This window comes from Camelus bactrianus, chromosome 2 (assembly GCF_048773025.1).
Source record: "Camelus bactrianus isolate YW-2024 breed Bactrian camel chromosome 2, ASM4877302v1, whole genome shotgun sequence".
NCBI lineage: Eukaryota > Metazoa > Chordata > Mammalia > Artiodactyla > Camelidae > Camelus > Camelus bactrianus.
Genome location: NC_133540.1, coordinates 27,226,821 through 27,244,026, shown reverse-complemented (window position 1 = coordinate 27,244,026; position 17,206 = coordinate 27,226,821). Strand labels below are relative to the sequence as shown.

Genomic DNA, 17,206 nt, shown 5'->3' with positions numbered 1-17,206 from the left:
AAAAAAGTTTTCCTTTATCCTTGCAAATTTTAACTTTAGAATGAAGTCTTACTAGAGTAAAGTGAATTAAATCATAATATATCTGTATGAGGTTTTTTTTGCTTATGCAAAGCCAGTTAACTTGTAGCTTTGTAAGTTTACTTCTTGTTTAATATCTGATTCTCTTTTTGGAGATTACCTTTTAATGTTTTTTCATTTTCTATGGGAAGGTAGAGAAGGGAAAAAGAAGGGGTTGTCCTGGAGGTCCCCTCTCATTGGATGTGAACTTTACCAATGGGCAAGTTTCCTTAGAAACAATAATCCACTTCAACCAGTACACCCCACTTAATCTCCCTAAAGAAATTCAACATCATAAAAATTGTTTCTGTTTATATCTGCTCTTATGAAAAATATATGCATCATGAGCCTCTTACATATTTAATATTCTTTTTTTTTAAAGAAAGGCTATGTGTTTTCTTTTACCATGAATGAAAACAAGATTTCAAAAGCATCTTTTGACTGTTGAATAAATTACACGCAAGCTCTATTAGTCATGTACTTACTTATATTTTTGGCATGCTCCTTTATTTTCCTTAGCAATGAAAGGGAAATTGTATTTAACCTGAAATCCATGTTTCTATTTTACTATAGATAAAAGTTCATAGGGAAAAAAGTGTGAATAATATATTGCTTAGCATTAGATTGTATTTTATAGACTAGTAGAGAGGTCTCATACAAAACTAGACCATAACCAGAGTTTTCTGAGGTATTTTATTAACATACATCTTCCTTTTATACATATTTGATGTTTAAAATCATATAATGACTTTTATTTAATGCATACTGCAGAATACACTTTAAAACAGTAGTCTTATATAAATTAAGATGGTGCCTAATTAAGTTGTCATTACTTGTCTGGCCAGTTGGTGTCACTATGGCCCAGGCAGTGAAATTGTGAGTGAGTGAGTGTGTTCTTGTTTCTGTCTCATTGCTGATGTTTCATTTTTCTTTTGATTTCCCTTCTAAGTCTGTCCTACTAGGAGAGGCCCTGGGTAGTTTCTAAGTCAACATTCACATTGAAATAGAGAATGTAATGGGAGAACTTGTCCTGGAAATTCCCTGACAGCAGCTTAACATATATTAATGTTTCAAGGTTTGTTATTCTTTTTATTAAGATAAGGGGCAACAACTGTATGTTGAGAGGATAGGATAGTAATACTTACTGCAGTTTTTACAGCAAAAATATTTTTGCTTCTAAATAAAAAATAATTATTATTTTTTGAAGTGTAGTAAAGTTTAACCTCTAAAGAATACTTTTACTTGTAAACTGCATATTATTTATAGTTTATTCTGTTATAGTGCTGGTCAAAATACTAGATTAGAAATGTGCGATGTATGCCATGAGTTAAAATGAAGAAGCACGTATTAGCTCCGTATGGTTGAAGCTTCTTGTGAATTAAGTTATATTTGGCAGATTTAGAGAAATCATCGTAATAGATACAGCTAAAATAGAACTTTCCCTGTGGAAGTCCCAAAGCTAAAATTCACAATTTAGGTTTTTCCACCTATGTACCTTTTCTCTATGAAAAGGCGTATATACACAAAACTACCAAATCTTGTGTCCAGTTTGAATGAGTTTAGGATCCCTTAAACTCTGTCTGTGGATCCTTAGGTTCCCTGTGTCTTAAATACTCCTGGTCTACAAGTTTTGAGTTAAGTGACAGGATTTTAGTTCAGTAGGAGTACCTTAAAGGTCTGTGAGTCTCACTACTTTATTTTACACCTGAGGTAAGGGCCCCTGAGGTTGTGATAAAATTACCCATGTTAACTAACAGTACCAAAGGCTTTCATGGTAAGCACAGTGCGGGCAAGAGTGCTCATTCGTTACCTCATCTGCGGGGCTTGGCAGCAGTGCTGGCACAGAATAGATAATTGGGGCCTTCATTAAATGTTTGTTGAATGAGTGAATAGATGTTAGAATCAGGACTAGAAACAAGGTTTCCAGAGTGCTGAGGAAGACAGGGAAGAGATACTGTACTCTGAGACTTGATACATCTTTTGTTCTTAATTTCCCAACATGCATCACAGTCATCTTTGTTGTATTTGTTGGTTGTTGGAAGTTTTCTTGTTTTGGACATTTTTGTTGTTATTTTTCTTTTATTCTTTAATGATTTTGTTAAACTAAATAGTTTCTCAATTCCGCTGTACTCATCAGTCTGAATAACCTACTTTAGCAGTCTAAGGAAGACTTGGGAAAGAATATAAGAATAGAAATTGTAAGAACATTGTGTGGGACATGTTTCTTTCTCTCACCTTAATGATGTAACTGTCCATTTATTTATCTTCTTTTCCCGAGAGATTAGAATCACATTGAAGGCAGAGAGTGTGTGCACACTGTACAGTTTATGATTTACAGTAGAGCTGTTCAGTGAAAGAATGGATTTCAATGTAAGGATTTAAATTTGACATTTTCTACTTCAGTCATCCTGCCCTAGAATTTGGATACCACGTGATCATGGTTTTTCCACATACTGTATGGTGATAACAGTGTAATGTTTCTGCATTATTCATATCTGAAAAATTTAGTAGTTCAGACAGTGGCAGCATTGATTTCATGGGAACTTTTTCTTATGGCCAGTTTTTACCAAATGTATGTCTTGGACCCTTTTAAAGGTATGGCAAATGTTTTTCAAGGGTTGTTTAATCCGTGCAAAATCTGATTCATTTTAGTAATTACTTTCCAAGTATAGAATATATTCTTAGTACTATTACCACAAATTAAGTTTTAAAATATGTGTATTATATATACATCTATTAAATTAACTCTGGATTGGGATTCCTGTTGAAATTGTGAATAAATATGATTCTAATGAAAGACTGAAGCCATATGTATCTTAATTATAATTTGTAGATTGTGCCTTTATTTATAAACAAATGCAATCATGGATAAGTTTTTTTTTTATATCTAGGAGAAATTTTTTTGGGTGTAGTTACATACTAGTATTTCCACAGCGATAGTCTTTGAGTGAATTCAGCATTTCCTTGATGCAAGTTTGTACATGATTTCATTCTTATCAAACTTCAGTACTAGTTAGAATCTAGACCTTAGTCTGAATGCAGGAGTTGGAGTGAGGCCAAAAGAGTAGGCAGTAAACTGCCAGAAGGTAACGATACTGTAAGGTATTAAATGTTTGTTGAATGAATGAGAGGGAGGTGGGGGGAGAGAGAGAGAAATGAGATTGAGTTTGAGATTGTGTGTGTGTGTATGTGTGTTGATAAAGAAAATAGAACATAAAACAGAGAATAAGTCAGGAGGTTTGCTATCTTCATCAAGTGAAGTTACAGATATGGAAGGAGATTGTGATCTTAAAGTGAATCACTAGAATTAAAATTTTTCTAAAAGTATTACTTTCTGAGCAATGATAAGGTCCAAAGAGTGGCCATGGGAATTCCAGTTGCTTAAGTAGAATTGGGCAAGAAAGGTGAAAGGCATTAGAGATGAAGGAGTTAATGAAATCTGAGACTAACTTGTAGGTTGGGATGTACTGTGTTACTTGAATATATCTTTTATCTGCCCTCACATTTTTTGGCCCCTTGTCCAAATACAAACGATCAAATCTGAATCAAACTACCAAATTAAGGCTTCCTACAAGTATACTGAGGGGGGGGAAAATCATACGTCTTTACACATTGTTTTACTATAACCCATCAATCTGCATCAGCATAGGTAGGCAGGCTCATGCAATAGCTCTTGTTTTAGTTTAAGTATTTTGCTATTTGTATTTAAAAAAAAATAAAACAGCATACTACATACTGTGCCATTAGTAGTCTGTCTTTGATGAGCCATGAAATCTCAGCTTAGACACCTTATATACTACTAGAAGGAACTGTAAACTGAACCTAGAATCAATCCCTGAGGTGGACCCAATGGCAGGCAAAGGGTTGGGAACACCGAGGGTCATAATAAGAGATAGGGACAGAGCAGAAGACCTGGATACAGCACCCTCAGTAATTTGGTACTGACTGGAAAGAAGGCAGATGATGGTGTTAAGGTGGGGAAGAGGGCAGTGCTGTGGGGTGGCCTGCAAAGAAATGGGGTTGGGAGTCAGCATTGCAGGACCAAAAGCAGTTCTGAACTGCAGAGTTCCTCCAGGTGTACACAGAGGACAGAGGACACCTGCATCAGAATCACCTCGCTTACTTGTTAGAAATTGTCTCCTGGGCTCCATGCCCCAGCTTACTGAAAGTTACAACAGGCAGCTGAGAAGAATCTGCCTGTTCAGTAGATTTCTCAGGTGGTTCTTACCCAAACTCAAGTTTGAGAATGGGTAGTTTAGAAGTGGAGAGCTGAGAAATTGCTGACCCTCCCTCTACCCACTTGATAAACAGAATGTGGGAGAATAATCAGCTTTGACTCAGGATAATTGTAGAGTGGCAGAGAGGCCACCGCGAGGAGGTTAAGGATGTTGCAATATGTTTACAGTCAAACTGGGAATGTGGAGATCTGCTCGAACAACAGCTTTGCTTCTGGCAGATAATTCCTTAGAAGCAGCTAACTTAAAACAACAAAGGGGTTTTTTAAACTACCAAAATTCATAGAACATTTAACAATATTTTCAGTTTGTTTCTTTAAAAAGTATATGAGGTAAATGCTTTGGGAGGTTTTATCCATTTTGAAAAATGAGATAAGGTGTTGAAATTGAGAAAACTTAGTATTCATATTATATCGGCTAGATGCTAGGTCTGCCAGAGAGGAGCAGGTTAGATGGTCTTAGGGAGCTTCCAGTCTGCAGCAGAAGAGCGTATAGACAGTGTTAATACCATGTGAGAAGCGGTATGCTGGGCCAGGTATAGGGTGCTCTGGGAGCAGGTGGGAGGAGTATGGAATGATTCCCTGAGGAGTTTCTCTCCACACTGAATCGGAAGGATGAGCTAGCCAGATGAGGAAGGGCAGAGAATGTTCCCACCTGTGGCAAGACCATAGCGTTGAAAATTCACTATTGTTGGAGTGGAGAATGTGTGGGCAGATGTGTGAGAAAGGAGACTGGAGAAATAGGGATGAGATCCTGCAAAACCTCAAAAATATGTGGAGGAGTTTGGACTTTACCTAGAAGGCAATGGAGGGCCGCTAAATGTCATAAAAAATGAAATGTCTCATCAGATTTGCATTTAGAAATTTGTCTCTGCCTATTGTTGGAAGAATGCATTTCAGGGCCGATATGACTAGAGAGGGAGACAAAGTCAGTTGGGTCACCAAGGGAAGAAGGGAAGGAAGACTTCGGACTTTGCTCTTGTAGAGAAGCTAGAACCAATAAAGAACACCAAGCCATTTTTTAAAATGTAGATAGGAGGGAAACTGGGAGAATGTAGTGTAAGGAAACTAGAGAGAAGAGAGTTCATGTAAGTTATAGAATACTTGGGGAATCCTGACAGATTGTCGGTGGTTACAATGTGAACTTTGGGAATCACTGCTGTTTTAAGATTTCTCCTCCCCTCCCTGAGTGAAAGAGAATTCATTAATAAAACTCTAGTTCTGCTTACAAATGAAAGTGTTGTGCATCTGATTAAGGGTGTGTATTTTAAAGCAAATTTGCTGAACATTTAAGTATTGATATTGCACCAACTTTAGTGCTAAATTATAAAGTTACACATTTAACCTCATTCTTTTTTTACCTCGGTTAAAATGTAAATGGAGGCAAGTTATTTTGGTTGAAAATGAGCACCCCTTCACAGCCTACGAAGCTGTACCTATAAGTATTATTTTGTATCCTTTGAAAAGGACTTAAACTATACATGAAACTTTTTTGCCAAAAGCATTATATTTTGTTTCATTTTAATTGTTTGAAGATTTATTTTTAAAACTATTAAATACTCCAGCATTATCCTAGTAGCTTGAATAGAGTTAACTATAGGTTTATTCCATTTTATTGTACAATTGTGAAGCACAACTTTGCAGAGTCTTAAACGTTGAGGCGAATGTCAGCGACATAAAAATGCAAATTAGGGATTTTATGTTGTTGGTTATAAATGGGCTCATTGTCTCTGAAATACATTCTGGAAACTATAGGCGTAAGTGCAGTAGCAGATATTGTAAAAGTTACTAAGCTAAGCACAACCTTGTAACAGACACTTTAGAAATTCATGAGGGTTATGTAAAGACACATTTTAGATTTCTGTGAATTATGAGGCCAAATTATATTATTTAGAGAATGTGTATTTTACAAAAAACAGTCAACAAGCTCATAAAATACTGAGTGTTTTCTCACAAGTCATGCATTCCTCTCTCCTATCCCGTGTCCTTTTGTGTTGCAGCAACTTAGCTGCCAGACCACTATCAAAATGATAATTCTGTTCAGAATATGAATAGACCTATTTGTACCACTTTTGGTTAGGTTCCTTCTGTTAGTAACAGTTTAGGCAAAGAAGGCCTTAGTGCTTTTCAGATTTTACAGCTGTTTTATGTAAAGGACATGAGGTTTTTTTCTGGAAGCACTTTTGTTCATTGAGTAGAGGATCCTTGGGAGACCACTGGGGGGTCTGAGTGAAACGTAACATCCTCAGACGGCTAGAAGTTGTTTCTTCCAGAGGCCGTGCATGACAGGATGGGAGCACCTTTTAAATTCTTGAAAGCTTAGGTAATGAGACATGTCCACCATATTTACTATTTAACCTGGTACTCGCTCCCCTCTCCCCAGCTACTACTACTGGATCTCTTTTCTGGGAATTTACACAATATTTTGTGACAGGACAGATGATTCAAAATGAATAATGTTCTTTCAGCTAAGTTCTAAGAGCACAGCAAACACGACTCTTCTGAACCTCTCTGTCATGTGTATGTCTGTGGTTTTTTTAATCCCTCATTTTGAGAGATATCTTTGATACTTTTTATCTTAAGGAGAGCTAAAAAGCTCTCAAGGCTTGAACAAAGCAATAACCAGGGAAATCACTCTATAAATAATTGAGCTTAATGACCAAACTTGCAAAGTTTAAGAAATATTTTGGTGGTTTGACATTATTTATTTTGTAAGTGGTGTATTTGTCTTTCAGAGAGAAAACATTATCTGGTTTTAATGTAAATATGAATAAAAGGATCACTAATATTTAAAACTGGAAACCGTTTGATTTAATGTATTAGTGTACTAAAAAAATAAACTGGAACGGTAAAGATCATTTATTCAACCAAATGAACAGACTCAGAGATTTGGTAGAAATAAGAAGTAAATAAAACTAGATGTAAAGAATTTTCTTTTTAATTCTAAGTGTTCTCCAAAACAATACTCAGATGAAAAGGATATTGTGACAAAAGGTTATAAGTGATGTTAGGAAGTAAGTGAAATGGAAAGAAAGTTACTCATGTTTTAAACTAGTTGAAAATCACAAAATGAGAATGTATTTGCATTAGTGTGTGTTTAAACTTCAGCAGATTCTGAAATAATGATTTTTTAAAAGGTATTTTTTAAATAATTTTTTTAGTACACATACTAACCAAAATAAATTCTAAGACTAATAAGTTGCTTGTAGCTATTTACATTACAGTTAATTTTGTTTCTTGAAGCTTGGTAACTAAGTGCCATTTTTCAGTGTTCCAGTTTTCTCATCTGTAAAAGAGTAGTGAAAATACCAATTAAACTATTATTGTCAAGATTAAATGAGATAATACAAGGCAGTTCCTGCTCTGTATAGTTCCAAAATGCATTAATTTCAGTTACCATGGTTTAATTGAAGAATACCAGTCTCCAATAACACAGCTCAAACTTCTGTCACCACAGTGTGTGAACTGTAATTGTATAAAGTACAAACTTCCCTGCTAACACTCAAGTCCATAAATCAACATGTAAGTAACAGATGCATATCGTGATTATTGACTAATCATGTCATTTCTTCCAAAGTCTCTTGGCAGTTGGTCACTGTGTATCTGTTATTCATTTCACAAACAGACAGCAAATCATGTGGCTGTGTTACCACCTTGTCTCCTGGTCATAAATTCATGTGACGTTTTCCAGAAATGGATAATCCAAAGGGAATGGGTGAACAAAGATAGAAGTGCAGCAAAGAAATGAAAAGTGGTAACAATGGAAGAAGTGAAGTTCAAGTCAAACCTAAATGAAGTGATAGAAGAAACAGCTGACCATAAGCTTGTTGACACTGCCGCTGTTTGAGAGACTCTAGATTTGAGCCAGAAAAACTTATTGAAGCCCAGCTTAACAACATAAACAAGGAAGGACTTTTTACATTTTGACGAGAATTTTTAAAGGTCATGGAATAATCACTTGTTCCCTTTAATCAGTCTGCGTGGTTTCCACGTGCTTGGTCGTTTTTACAGTCTTGATCTTGCACTGTCATGCAAGGTGAGGACTGCCTGTACGTAAAGTGCTTAGAACAATCCTGGCACATAGTAAGTGCTCGAGAAACGTTTACTATTCTAATTAATAGTAATAGCACTAATTAGTTGTAAAGATGATTGTAATAGGGGAGAGGGATAGCTAATATTAAGTGAGTGCCTAGAAATATGTACAGGGTACCTTGCCCATATTACCTCATCTAATTTTCATAATACTCTGGAGTAATTTTAGCCTCTTTTTACAGCTGAGCTAACAGGGGCCAAGAAAGTTTTTAAGTACTTGCCCAGGATCACATAGCCAACTAGATAAGAAAGCTAGTATTCAGATGAGGTCATCTGAATTACCTTTCCAGGTCTTTCATGTTTCTAGTAATAGCTGATACTAGATGAGACTGTCACAAACTTTAAAAAGTGATTTGAGAGTCGTTGCTATTGATTAACATTTTTAAAGTATGCCATACAGAATTCAAGAGGTGATTTCATGAGGGACTCTAATTAAGGTAAAGAAAGCAAGAATAAATCTTTGCAGCTTGTTTGTATGTTATTATGTTGTTGTGGTGTTACTTTATGTTTATTAAATTTTATTTGGATTGGATTGGATAATCTCCATTGATTATCTAACAAAGAGTTCGCTTTTGGTCTTTTTGGTCTTGCTAATGAAAAACTCTAGATGTTAAGTGTACATTGGTTTTACCACTACTCTTTTTTTTCAAAAAAGCTTTTATCAAATACTGGATATAAAAGAGTGTTGATAACATATATAAGGTATAAAAAATAAGAATACATATAAAAGACATACAGATTGGAAAGGAAGAGGTAAAACTATCTCTGTTTGTGGGCAACGTGACCTTGTATATAGAAAATCCTAAAGAATCCACACACCAAAAAAACCTATTAAAACTAATAAGTTCAGCATAGTTGTAGGATATAAGAGCAATATGCAAAGTTCAATTTTATTTCCCTACTCTAGGAATAAATAATCTGAAAACAAATTTAAGAAAATAGTTCCATTTACAATAGCATCAAAAATAAGAAAATACTCAGGAATATGTGCTAATCTTGTACCCTAAAAACTATAGAACATGTGGAGAGAAGTTAAAGAAGATCTAAATAAATGGAAGGACATCTCATGTTCATGAATCAGAAGGCTTAATTTGTTTAGATGGCAGTGCTCCTCACATCAATCAGATTCAACACAATCTCTGTTAAAATCCAAGCTAGCTTTTTTTGTAGAAATTGACTAACATTATATGTAAATGCAAAGGATGCAGAATACCCAGAGCGTTTTGAAAAAGGACAGAGTTGTAGGACTCACTACTTCTAATTTCAAAACCTACCACAAAGCTACAGTAATCAACACAGTCACAGTATGGTGCTGGCATAAGGAAGACATACAGATAGTGAAACAGAATTGAGAGTACAGAAGTAGACCCTTATATTTATGGTTAGTTGAGGTTCAACAAGGTTGTCAAGACATATTTCAGTGTCGAAAGAATAGCCTTTAACAAATGGTGCTCGGACAACTGGATATCCATGTGCAAAAAATGAAGTTGAACCCAGCCCTCACACCATACTCTAAAATTAACTCAAAATGGAGCAAAGACTTAAACGTAAGAGCTAAAACTATGAAACTCTTAGAAGAAAATCATAATTGTGAATCTTTATGACCTCAGATTAGGCACTTTAGTTTCTTAGATATGAAACCAGAAGCATGAAAAACAACAAAATAAATAAATTAGACTTTGTCAAAATTTAAAACTTTTGTGTTTTAAAGAACACCATGAAGGAAGTGAAAAGGCAGTTGACAGAATGGGAAAAAATATTTATAAATCATGTCTGATAAGTGATTTTTCTCTTAACAACTCAACAGTAAAATGGTAAATGACCCACTTAAAAATGGGTCAAAAAATCGAAATAGACGTTTCTCCAAAGAAGATATACAAATGCCAATAAGCATATGAAAAGATGTTCAACGTCATTAGTCATTAAGGAACTATATATCAACACTTTAGTGAGATACTAGTTCCTACCTGCTAGGATGGCTGTTATCAAAAAGACAGATGCTAACAAGTATTGATGAGGATGTGGAGAAATTGGAACCCTCATACTTTGCTTTTGGGAATGTAAGATGGTGTAGCCCTTTTGGAAGACAGTCTGACAATTCCTGAAAAAGTTAAACATACAGTTACTATATGACCTAGCCAAAAACATATACAATAATGTCCATAGCAACATAATTCATAATAGTGAAAAAGTGGAAACAGTCCAAATAGCTATCAGCTAACGAATGGATATACAAATTGTAAATAAACAACGGCATAGTATTCTACCATGAAAAGAAATGAACTACTGATATATGCTACAATATGAATGAATGAACCTTAAAAATAGCATACTATAAGACACATAGTATATGATTCCATTTATATGACTATCCAGAGTAAGCAAATTCATAGAAACAGAAAGTAGATTAGTAGTTGTCAGGGGCTGGTGAAGGGTAGTAATGGAAAGTGACTTCTCATGGGTGCAGAGTTTGTTTTTGGGGTGATAAAGATGTTCTATAATTAGATAGTAGTGATGGCTATATAAATGTAAATATACCAAAAGCCACTGAATTATGTACTTTAAAAGTACATAGTTATATTTTAGTGAAGTGAATTCACAGTGCAGTGAATACCTATATGTCTACCATTCAATTAAGAACTAGAACATCGTTTTACATTTTAAGTCGTTGTTTCCCTACTTAGCCACATGGCTCATTCCCTCACTTTGTTCAGAATTCTGCCCACATTTTACCTCTTCAGAGTGACCTTCCCTGAGTATCCCATCTAAAGAAGCACCCTTTGCCTGTCACTCTGTATCCCTCTTTATCCTGCATTAAACAAACAAGCTTACTACTTACTACAGTTTACCCCTGAACCATGGGTTGAGACACGCACCCTCCCTGCTGTTGAATTTTCATATAACTTTACCTTCAGCCCTTCATATCTGCAATTCAGCATCGGAGGAATCAGCCACCTGGGATTATGTAGCACTGTTGTACAAACATATTTATTAAAAAAAGCATAAAAGGAGACGCAGTTCAAACCTGTGTTGTTCAAGGATCAGCTGTGCTTGTTACAACACTTACTATTACCTGTGATGCAGTTACTCGCTCTCAGTCTCCTCCTTCCCCGATGCCTCCTGTGAGTCTAATGGGCAGACTTGGTCTGTTTCCTGCACTGCTGTATCTGTAGTGTCTAGAGCAGTGGCTGTCTTGAACTGGGTGCTCATTAAATGTTGACTCAGTGAGTAAATGCTTTATGTTCCAGAGCTCAAGCAGTACTTTCTCCTTTCCTGTTCGGTTCTCATGAACTTAGTCCCTGTTCTGAATGCTGCTGATACTGTCTTTACTTTGGCACCAAGTTCAACTTTTATATTAATGTTTGTGTATCTTGTCTCTCCAGGGAGGCAAGGACTGTACCTTATCTTTTTCCTTGCCCAGAAAGTTCAACATAGTAAGAATAAGCAGATAACTCATTAAATTTAAAGCAATCCTATTTTTTTTAACATTTTTTATTGAGTTATAGTCATTTTACAATGTTGTGTCAATTTCGAGTGTAGAGCACAGTTTTTCAGTTATATGTGAACATACATATATTCATTGTCACATTTTTTTTTGCTGTGAGCTACCACAAGATCTTGTATATATTTCCCTGTGCTATACAGTATAATCTTGTTTATCTATTCTGCATATGCCTGTCAGTATCTACAAAAGCAATCCTATTGTTATAGCAACTTTTTAGTCTGTATGGTGTTTGACATGAAGTCAAACCATGTAATCCCTTGAGAACATTTAATAGTCTGGATTTTACTTCTAGTGAGACTGGAGAGTTTTGTCTAGGGAATAACTTTGATTGATGTGTGGAGTTAGAGGTCTGTGTCACGGATAGAAAGAGGGAAACAATTGGAAGGCACTTTGAATAATCCAGGTGAAATATGATGCTGGCTTAGACCGGGGTGGAAGCAGTGGAGGTGGTGAGAGTTGTTTTGATCCTGGATATATTTTGAGGGTAAATCTAATAGGATCTGCTGCTGATGGTTTGGATGTGGGTATAAGAGAGGAAGAAGAGTCAAAGGTAACTTCTAAGATTTTTTGGTAATATTTTGGTAGTAGAGATGCCATTAACTGAAAAGAGTAGAAACTATAGGTAGTAGTATTTTGTTCTGTCTGTTGAGAGTGGGGATTTACTGTGGAATCAGTCTGTTTGGGACATACTAAGTTTGAGGTGCCTATGTGATATCCAAGTAGAAATAACAAGTGTGAAGTATGTAATTAGATATTACTATAGAAGGAGGCCCAGGTAAGACATGAATTTTGGAGTTGTCAATGTATAGGTGATTTTTAAAGCCGGAGGGAATAAATAAGATCATCCAAGACGTGAGGACAGGAGAAAAAATCCTCTGACTGAAGCCCAGGCACTCCAGGATTTGGAAGTTGGGGAGATGAGGAGGAATCAGCAAAGGAGACAATAGCACATATCAAATGACATAAGAGGAAAATAGGAGTGTCCTGAAGCTGGGGGTTGAAAATGTAATAAGGAGAGAACAGTCACCTGTGTCAAATGCTCTTTGATAAATCACGTAAAATGAGAATTAACTTCATTAGTCATTAATTCAGGGTCCACCATACCAATCAAGTAATTTACCTAGGCAAAATGAATGAGCTTCTCAAGAAAAGCCCTTCTCAACACTTGTCAATTATGAGAGATTGTATCTCTTAAGTTTTGACTTTGCAAATTGGAAAACTCAAAATGTTAACTCTGAGTTTTCAGATTATAACTGTACATTGTATGTGGTGGGATAGAGTATTAAGAAAGGATTTCAAAGGCATTTATATTTTAATGCATCACTAACGTGTCATTGTTGTAAAAAAAACAATAGGATCTATTCATAGACTCTGATTATGAAAATTGGGTAATTCCTCATACCTAAGCCAGAGGAAAGAAAAGACTTCTAACTGGAAATCTGTGTGTTTTGGCTTCCTCTCTTTTCTGTTACTATAAGACTGAATGTCAGATATTACTCCATGTATTACAGTTACAAGCTAACTTGCAATTAGTTTGGCTAACATCCATGTTTAATGTAAATCTAAGTTGCAGACAATTTCCTTTACCTCACTCTGTTTGAAGTGAGAGAAGCCCTGTTTACCTAACTAGCCTTGAAATCAAAGGGAAATTTAATATTGCAAGTTAATGATTTATTTATACTGAACATTAGCCAGACTCATCATGATTATATTAGATATCAGTTTTTTAATATTAGACATGACATTTTAGCCATCTTACTTCTGTTCTTTAAAATGATTTTCCTGGTGTATCAGTAGATTAGAAATTTGAAATTGAATCTTAATATCTGTCTGATGCTTAGTTCTAAAATGATGAAAGTATTTTGTATTTGGTATACACTACACCTCTTAATAGCAAATCTTGCTGAGTTTGCTGCTGATTATACATCATTACAGAGTGCCATGACAGCATAAGGATATGCTACATAGAAGAGAGAAAAATAGTTAAAGGTGTTATTAAAAGGACACAATTAAGCTGAACAATTAAGTTATGGAATATGAGAGTTTTTACAAGATTTTCTTTTTTATTCAAATGCTGCTAAGGATTTGAAGTGCTCATTACCAGCTGGACTTGGTCTCTCAGAAACCCAGATCACATCTCACGGCTTTGACAGTACCAAAGAGGGAGTTATTGAAGCAGGAGCATTTCAAGGTAAGGAACTCATTATTTTTAAAGATGGCTTGTGTGGAGGATGGGAGAAGTTCACTAAGTGCTACCTTTATTAATAAAATACAAGAATTGACCCCTTTAATGCCATGATAAAACACTGACTATAAACATAATCCTTTTTCTCTTCAATTTAAATAATTTAGGAATTCTTTTTAGTAGTCATCTTTATGTAAATAGATCATTGTTCATAATTTTGCTGGTTATTATTTAATAATTGAATTTAAAATACTGAAATAAAAACTCAAAAATTACATAAGGAATGCAGATTTAAATTATTTTAACTGTAACCACAAAATGTGTAACTATAAGCCAGTATTGGTTTGTATAAATACATATTTCCTATTTCAAAGCAATTAGGAAAATGAAACTTTTCTTTTTCTTACTATACTTTCTGTGTAGGAGGTCTCCAAGACCACCCTCAGATTCAATAATTTGCCGAGAGGACTCGCTGGACTCAGTCTGTAGTCATACTCCAGGCTGTGATTAGTACATTTAGCAAAGGCAAAGGATGCCTGAGCAAAAGTCTGGGAAAACAAGGCATAAGCCTGCACGGGTCTGTTGCTAGTACAGTCACATGGAACATACCTAATTCTCCCTGCAGAGTTGTGATAACAAATATGAAATGTTGCTAACCAGGGAAGGCCATTAGAGACTCGATGCCCAGGATTTTTGCTGGAAACTGCTCACTTAGGCACCCTCTGCCTAGCGTGTACAAAGATTCCAGACTCCCAGAAGGAAAGCATAAACCACACGGTTAGTATAAACAGTTGAAGCATAGTGAGCGAGGCTTAACCATTCTGGGAATGGAGGCAATCAACCCAAAATTAAAGTTCTCAGATGCCAATCGAGGGCTAGTTTTTTGTAAGCTGGTCTGTTTAAGGATAAGTAGTTAGACCTGCTATTTTAGCTCTTTTCTGCACACATTCCATATATATATATATATGTCTACTTTTAATATAAAGAAAAACACCTCTTTTTTTTTTAATGCTCTTGCCTATAATAACCTTGTTTAGGTGTTTTTTCATTTCACACAAGTGAAGTGAAAATAAAATCATGTGCACAATTGGATGCAAAATGGATTGTTTTCTTGATGGAGCTATAAAAGTGGCAGCTGTGGTTCATGCTCAGTGAAGTGTAACAATCTTAATACTACATTATAATTTTGCTAAATGAAAAAAATATCTCCATGCCTTTGTAATCCTTAGCCCTCTTGCGGATGATGGTATTCTATATTTTTATTACACCAATGGCCAGTACTTCAATCAAAAACAATTTATATTTTGAAATGTATTCTTTGCTAAACAGATCCTGAAACTAGGCATTTAAGATAACCCGGTATAATACCTTCTACTCTGGGCTGTAAAATGAATGGGCTGTCTAGTGACATCATTTTTTTCCCCTTTTCATTCTTAAAATTTTTTTTTAAGTGGAGGTACTGGGGATTGAATGCAGGACCTCCTGCATGCTAAACTTGTGCTCCACCACTGAGTTGTACCCATGCCCCTACTTTTCGTTCTTAGGTTCAGAAAAATAAAGGTATAGAAAGGAACATACATGTCAATATATCAGTAGTCATTGTGTAGCGTTGTGGTGTCCTTATCTAGGGGTTAACTTTGAATTTGAAAAGGTTAACTGATTGCCTAAAACGAATACTTAAAGATATAAGGCTGGCTTTGCATAATGTGACAACATTTTTGGACCAATCACCAATTTCCAAATTTAAATGTCAATATAGAATTAAAAAGTACTTTTACTATTAAGATATTTTAAGTGTTTTCAGTGAAATTATTTAGATGACGTTTGGTGTTATCCTTTTGCCCTTAAGTGGAATAATATTATACAGTAATCGAAATCAGCTGGCCATTATCACCTGCTGTGCATAAGCATGAAAATGCCAGTCAGTTTCACTTGCTTATAAATGCATCCTAATCCTTTAAATTGGAATAAAAAATACGTTTTATGATAATGGCAGTAATTTATGTCTCTTTGTTTTAAAGTTACTACAAAATAATGGCTTTATTTCCCTATGCTGTACAATTTATCTTTGTAGTTTATTTAGTTTATACATAGTAGTTTGTTCCTCTTAATCCTAGACCTTTGCACCCCTCTCCTCCTCTCCCTCTCTCCCCTGGTAACCACTAGTTTGTTCTCTGTATCTGTGAGTCTGTTTCAGTTTTGTTATATACATTGGTTTATTTTATTTTTTAGATTCCTCAAGTAAGTGATAACAAGAATATTTGTCTTTGACTTATTCTACCAGGTATAATACCCTCTAGGTCCATCCGTGTTGTTGCAAATGGCAGAATCTCATTCTTATGGCTGAGTAATATTCCATTATATATATATATATATATTCCACATCTTCTTTATGTATTCATCTGTTGAGAGAACTGACACTTAGGTTGCTTCCATATCTGGGCTATTGTAAATAATGCTTCTATGAACATTGAGGTGCATATGTTATAAAACATTTTTTAACCTAAACTACATTGTTAATCAGTGTATAAAAGGATAATCATTCTGCCATACTTAGATTATTTAAGCATTTATTGGAAAGTTGTAGTTAAGTGCCCTTGTTTTAAGACATATATAGATAAATTGGAATGAACATGAGAAAAAGTAGCATGATTAAAATGTAGGAAATGGGTTTTATGAAAAAATGTTAGGAGTTGGGGCTATGTTAGCTCTCTGGAAAAGTAACTGAATGAGAATATAATAACTCTATTACTTGAACAATTACTACAGTAAGAGTACTAACCGTTTGCTTTTCCATTTCTAGAGCAAATTTAGAAGAAATTATACTTAAATTTAGCCTAATGACAACAAATGTTGAAATCTGCCCAACAAATACATTGAAGAATCAATAATAATGTAAATCATGAATAAATTAAAACTCATAAAAGTGAAGTGTACCTAGCCCCTGAGTTTTGTTTTAATGGAGTTTTGATCATTGCATACACATACTCATATTCCCAAATTTCTACTTTTGAGATGAAACAGAGCTAAATTCTCAGATTTAGTCAGTCAGCAAAAGCCTAGAGTTCTAAGAATTATTTTTGCTGGAATGATTTAGTTATTTATTGTGAATGATTTTAGTAACTAATTTAGA

At 35.0% G+C, this 17,206-nt stretch overlaps 1 protein-coding gene across 6 annotated transcripts in view; it reads left to right on the top strand.

Annotated features, from left to right (window-relative positions):
- The window catches only part of ARFIP1 (ARF interacting protein 1), a 1,058,373-nt gene that overhangs the window by 991,073 nt on the left and 50,094 nt on the right, over positions 1–17,206 (top strand). For all 6 annotated transcript variants that reach the window (XM_074377362.1, XM_010968509.3, XM_074377360.1 and 3 more), the window contains one exon: positions 13,971–14,079. In XM_074377362.1, coding sequence (XP_074233463.1) covers positions 13,971–14,079 — 109 coding nt within the window. The remainder of the gene's footprint in view (positions 1–13,970; positions 14,080–17,206) is intronic.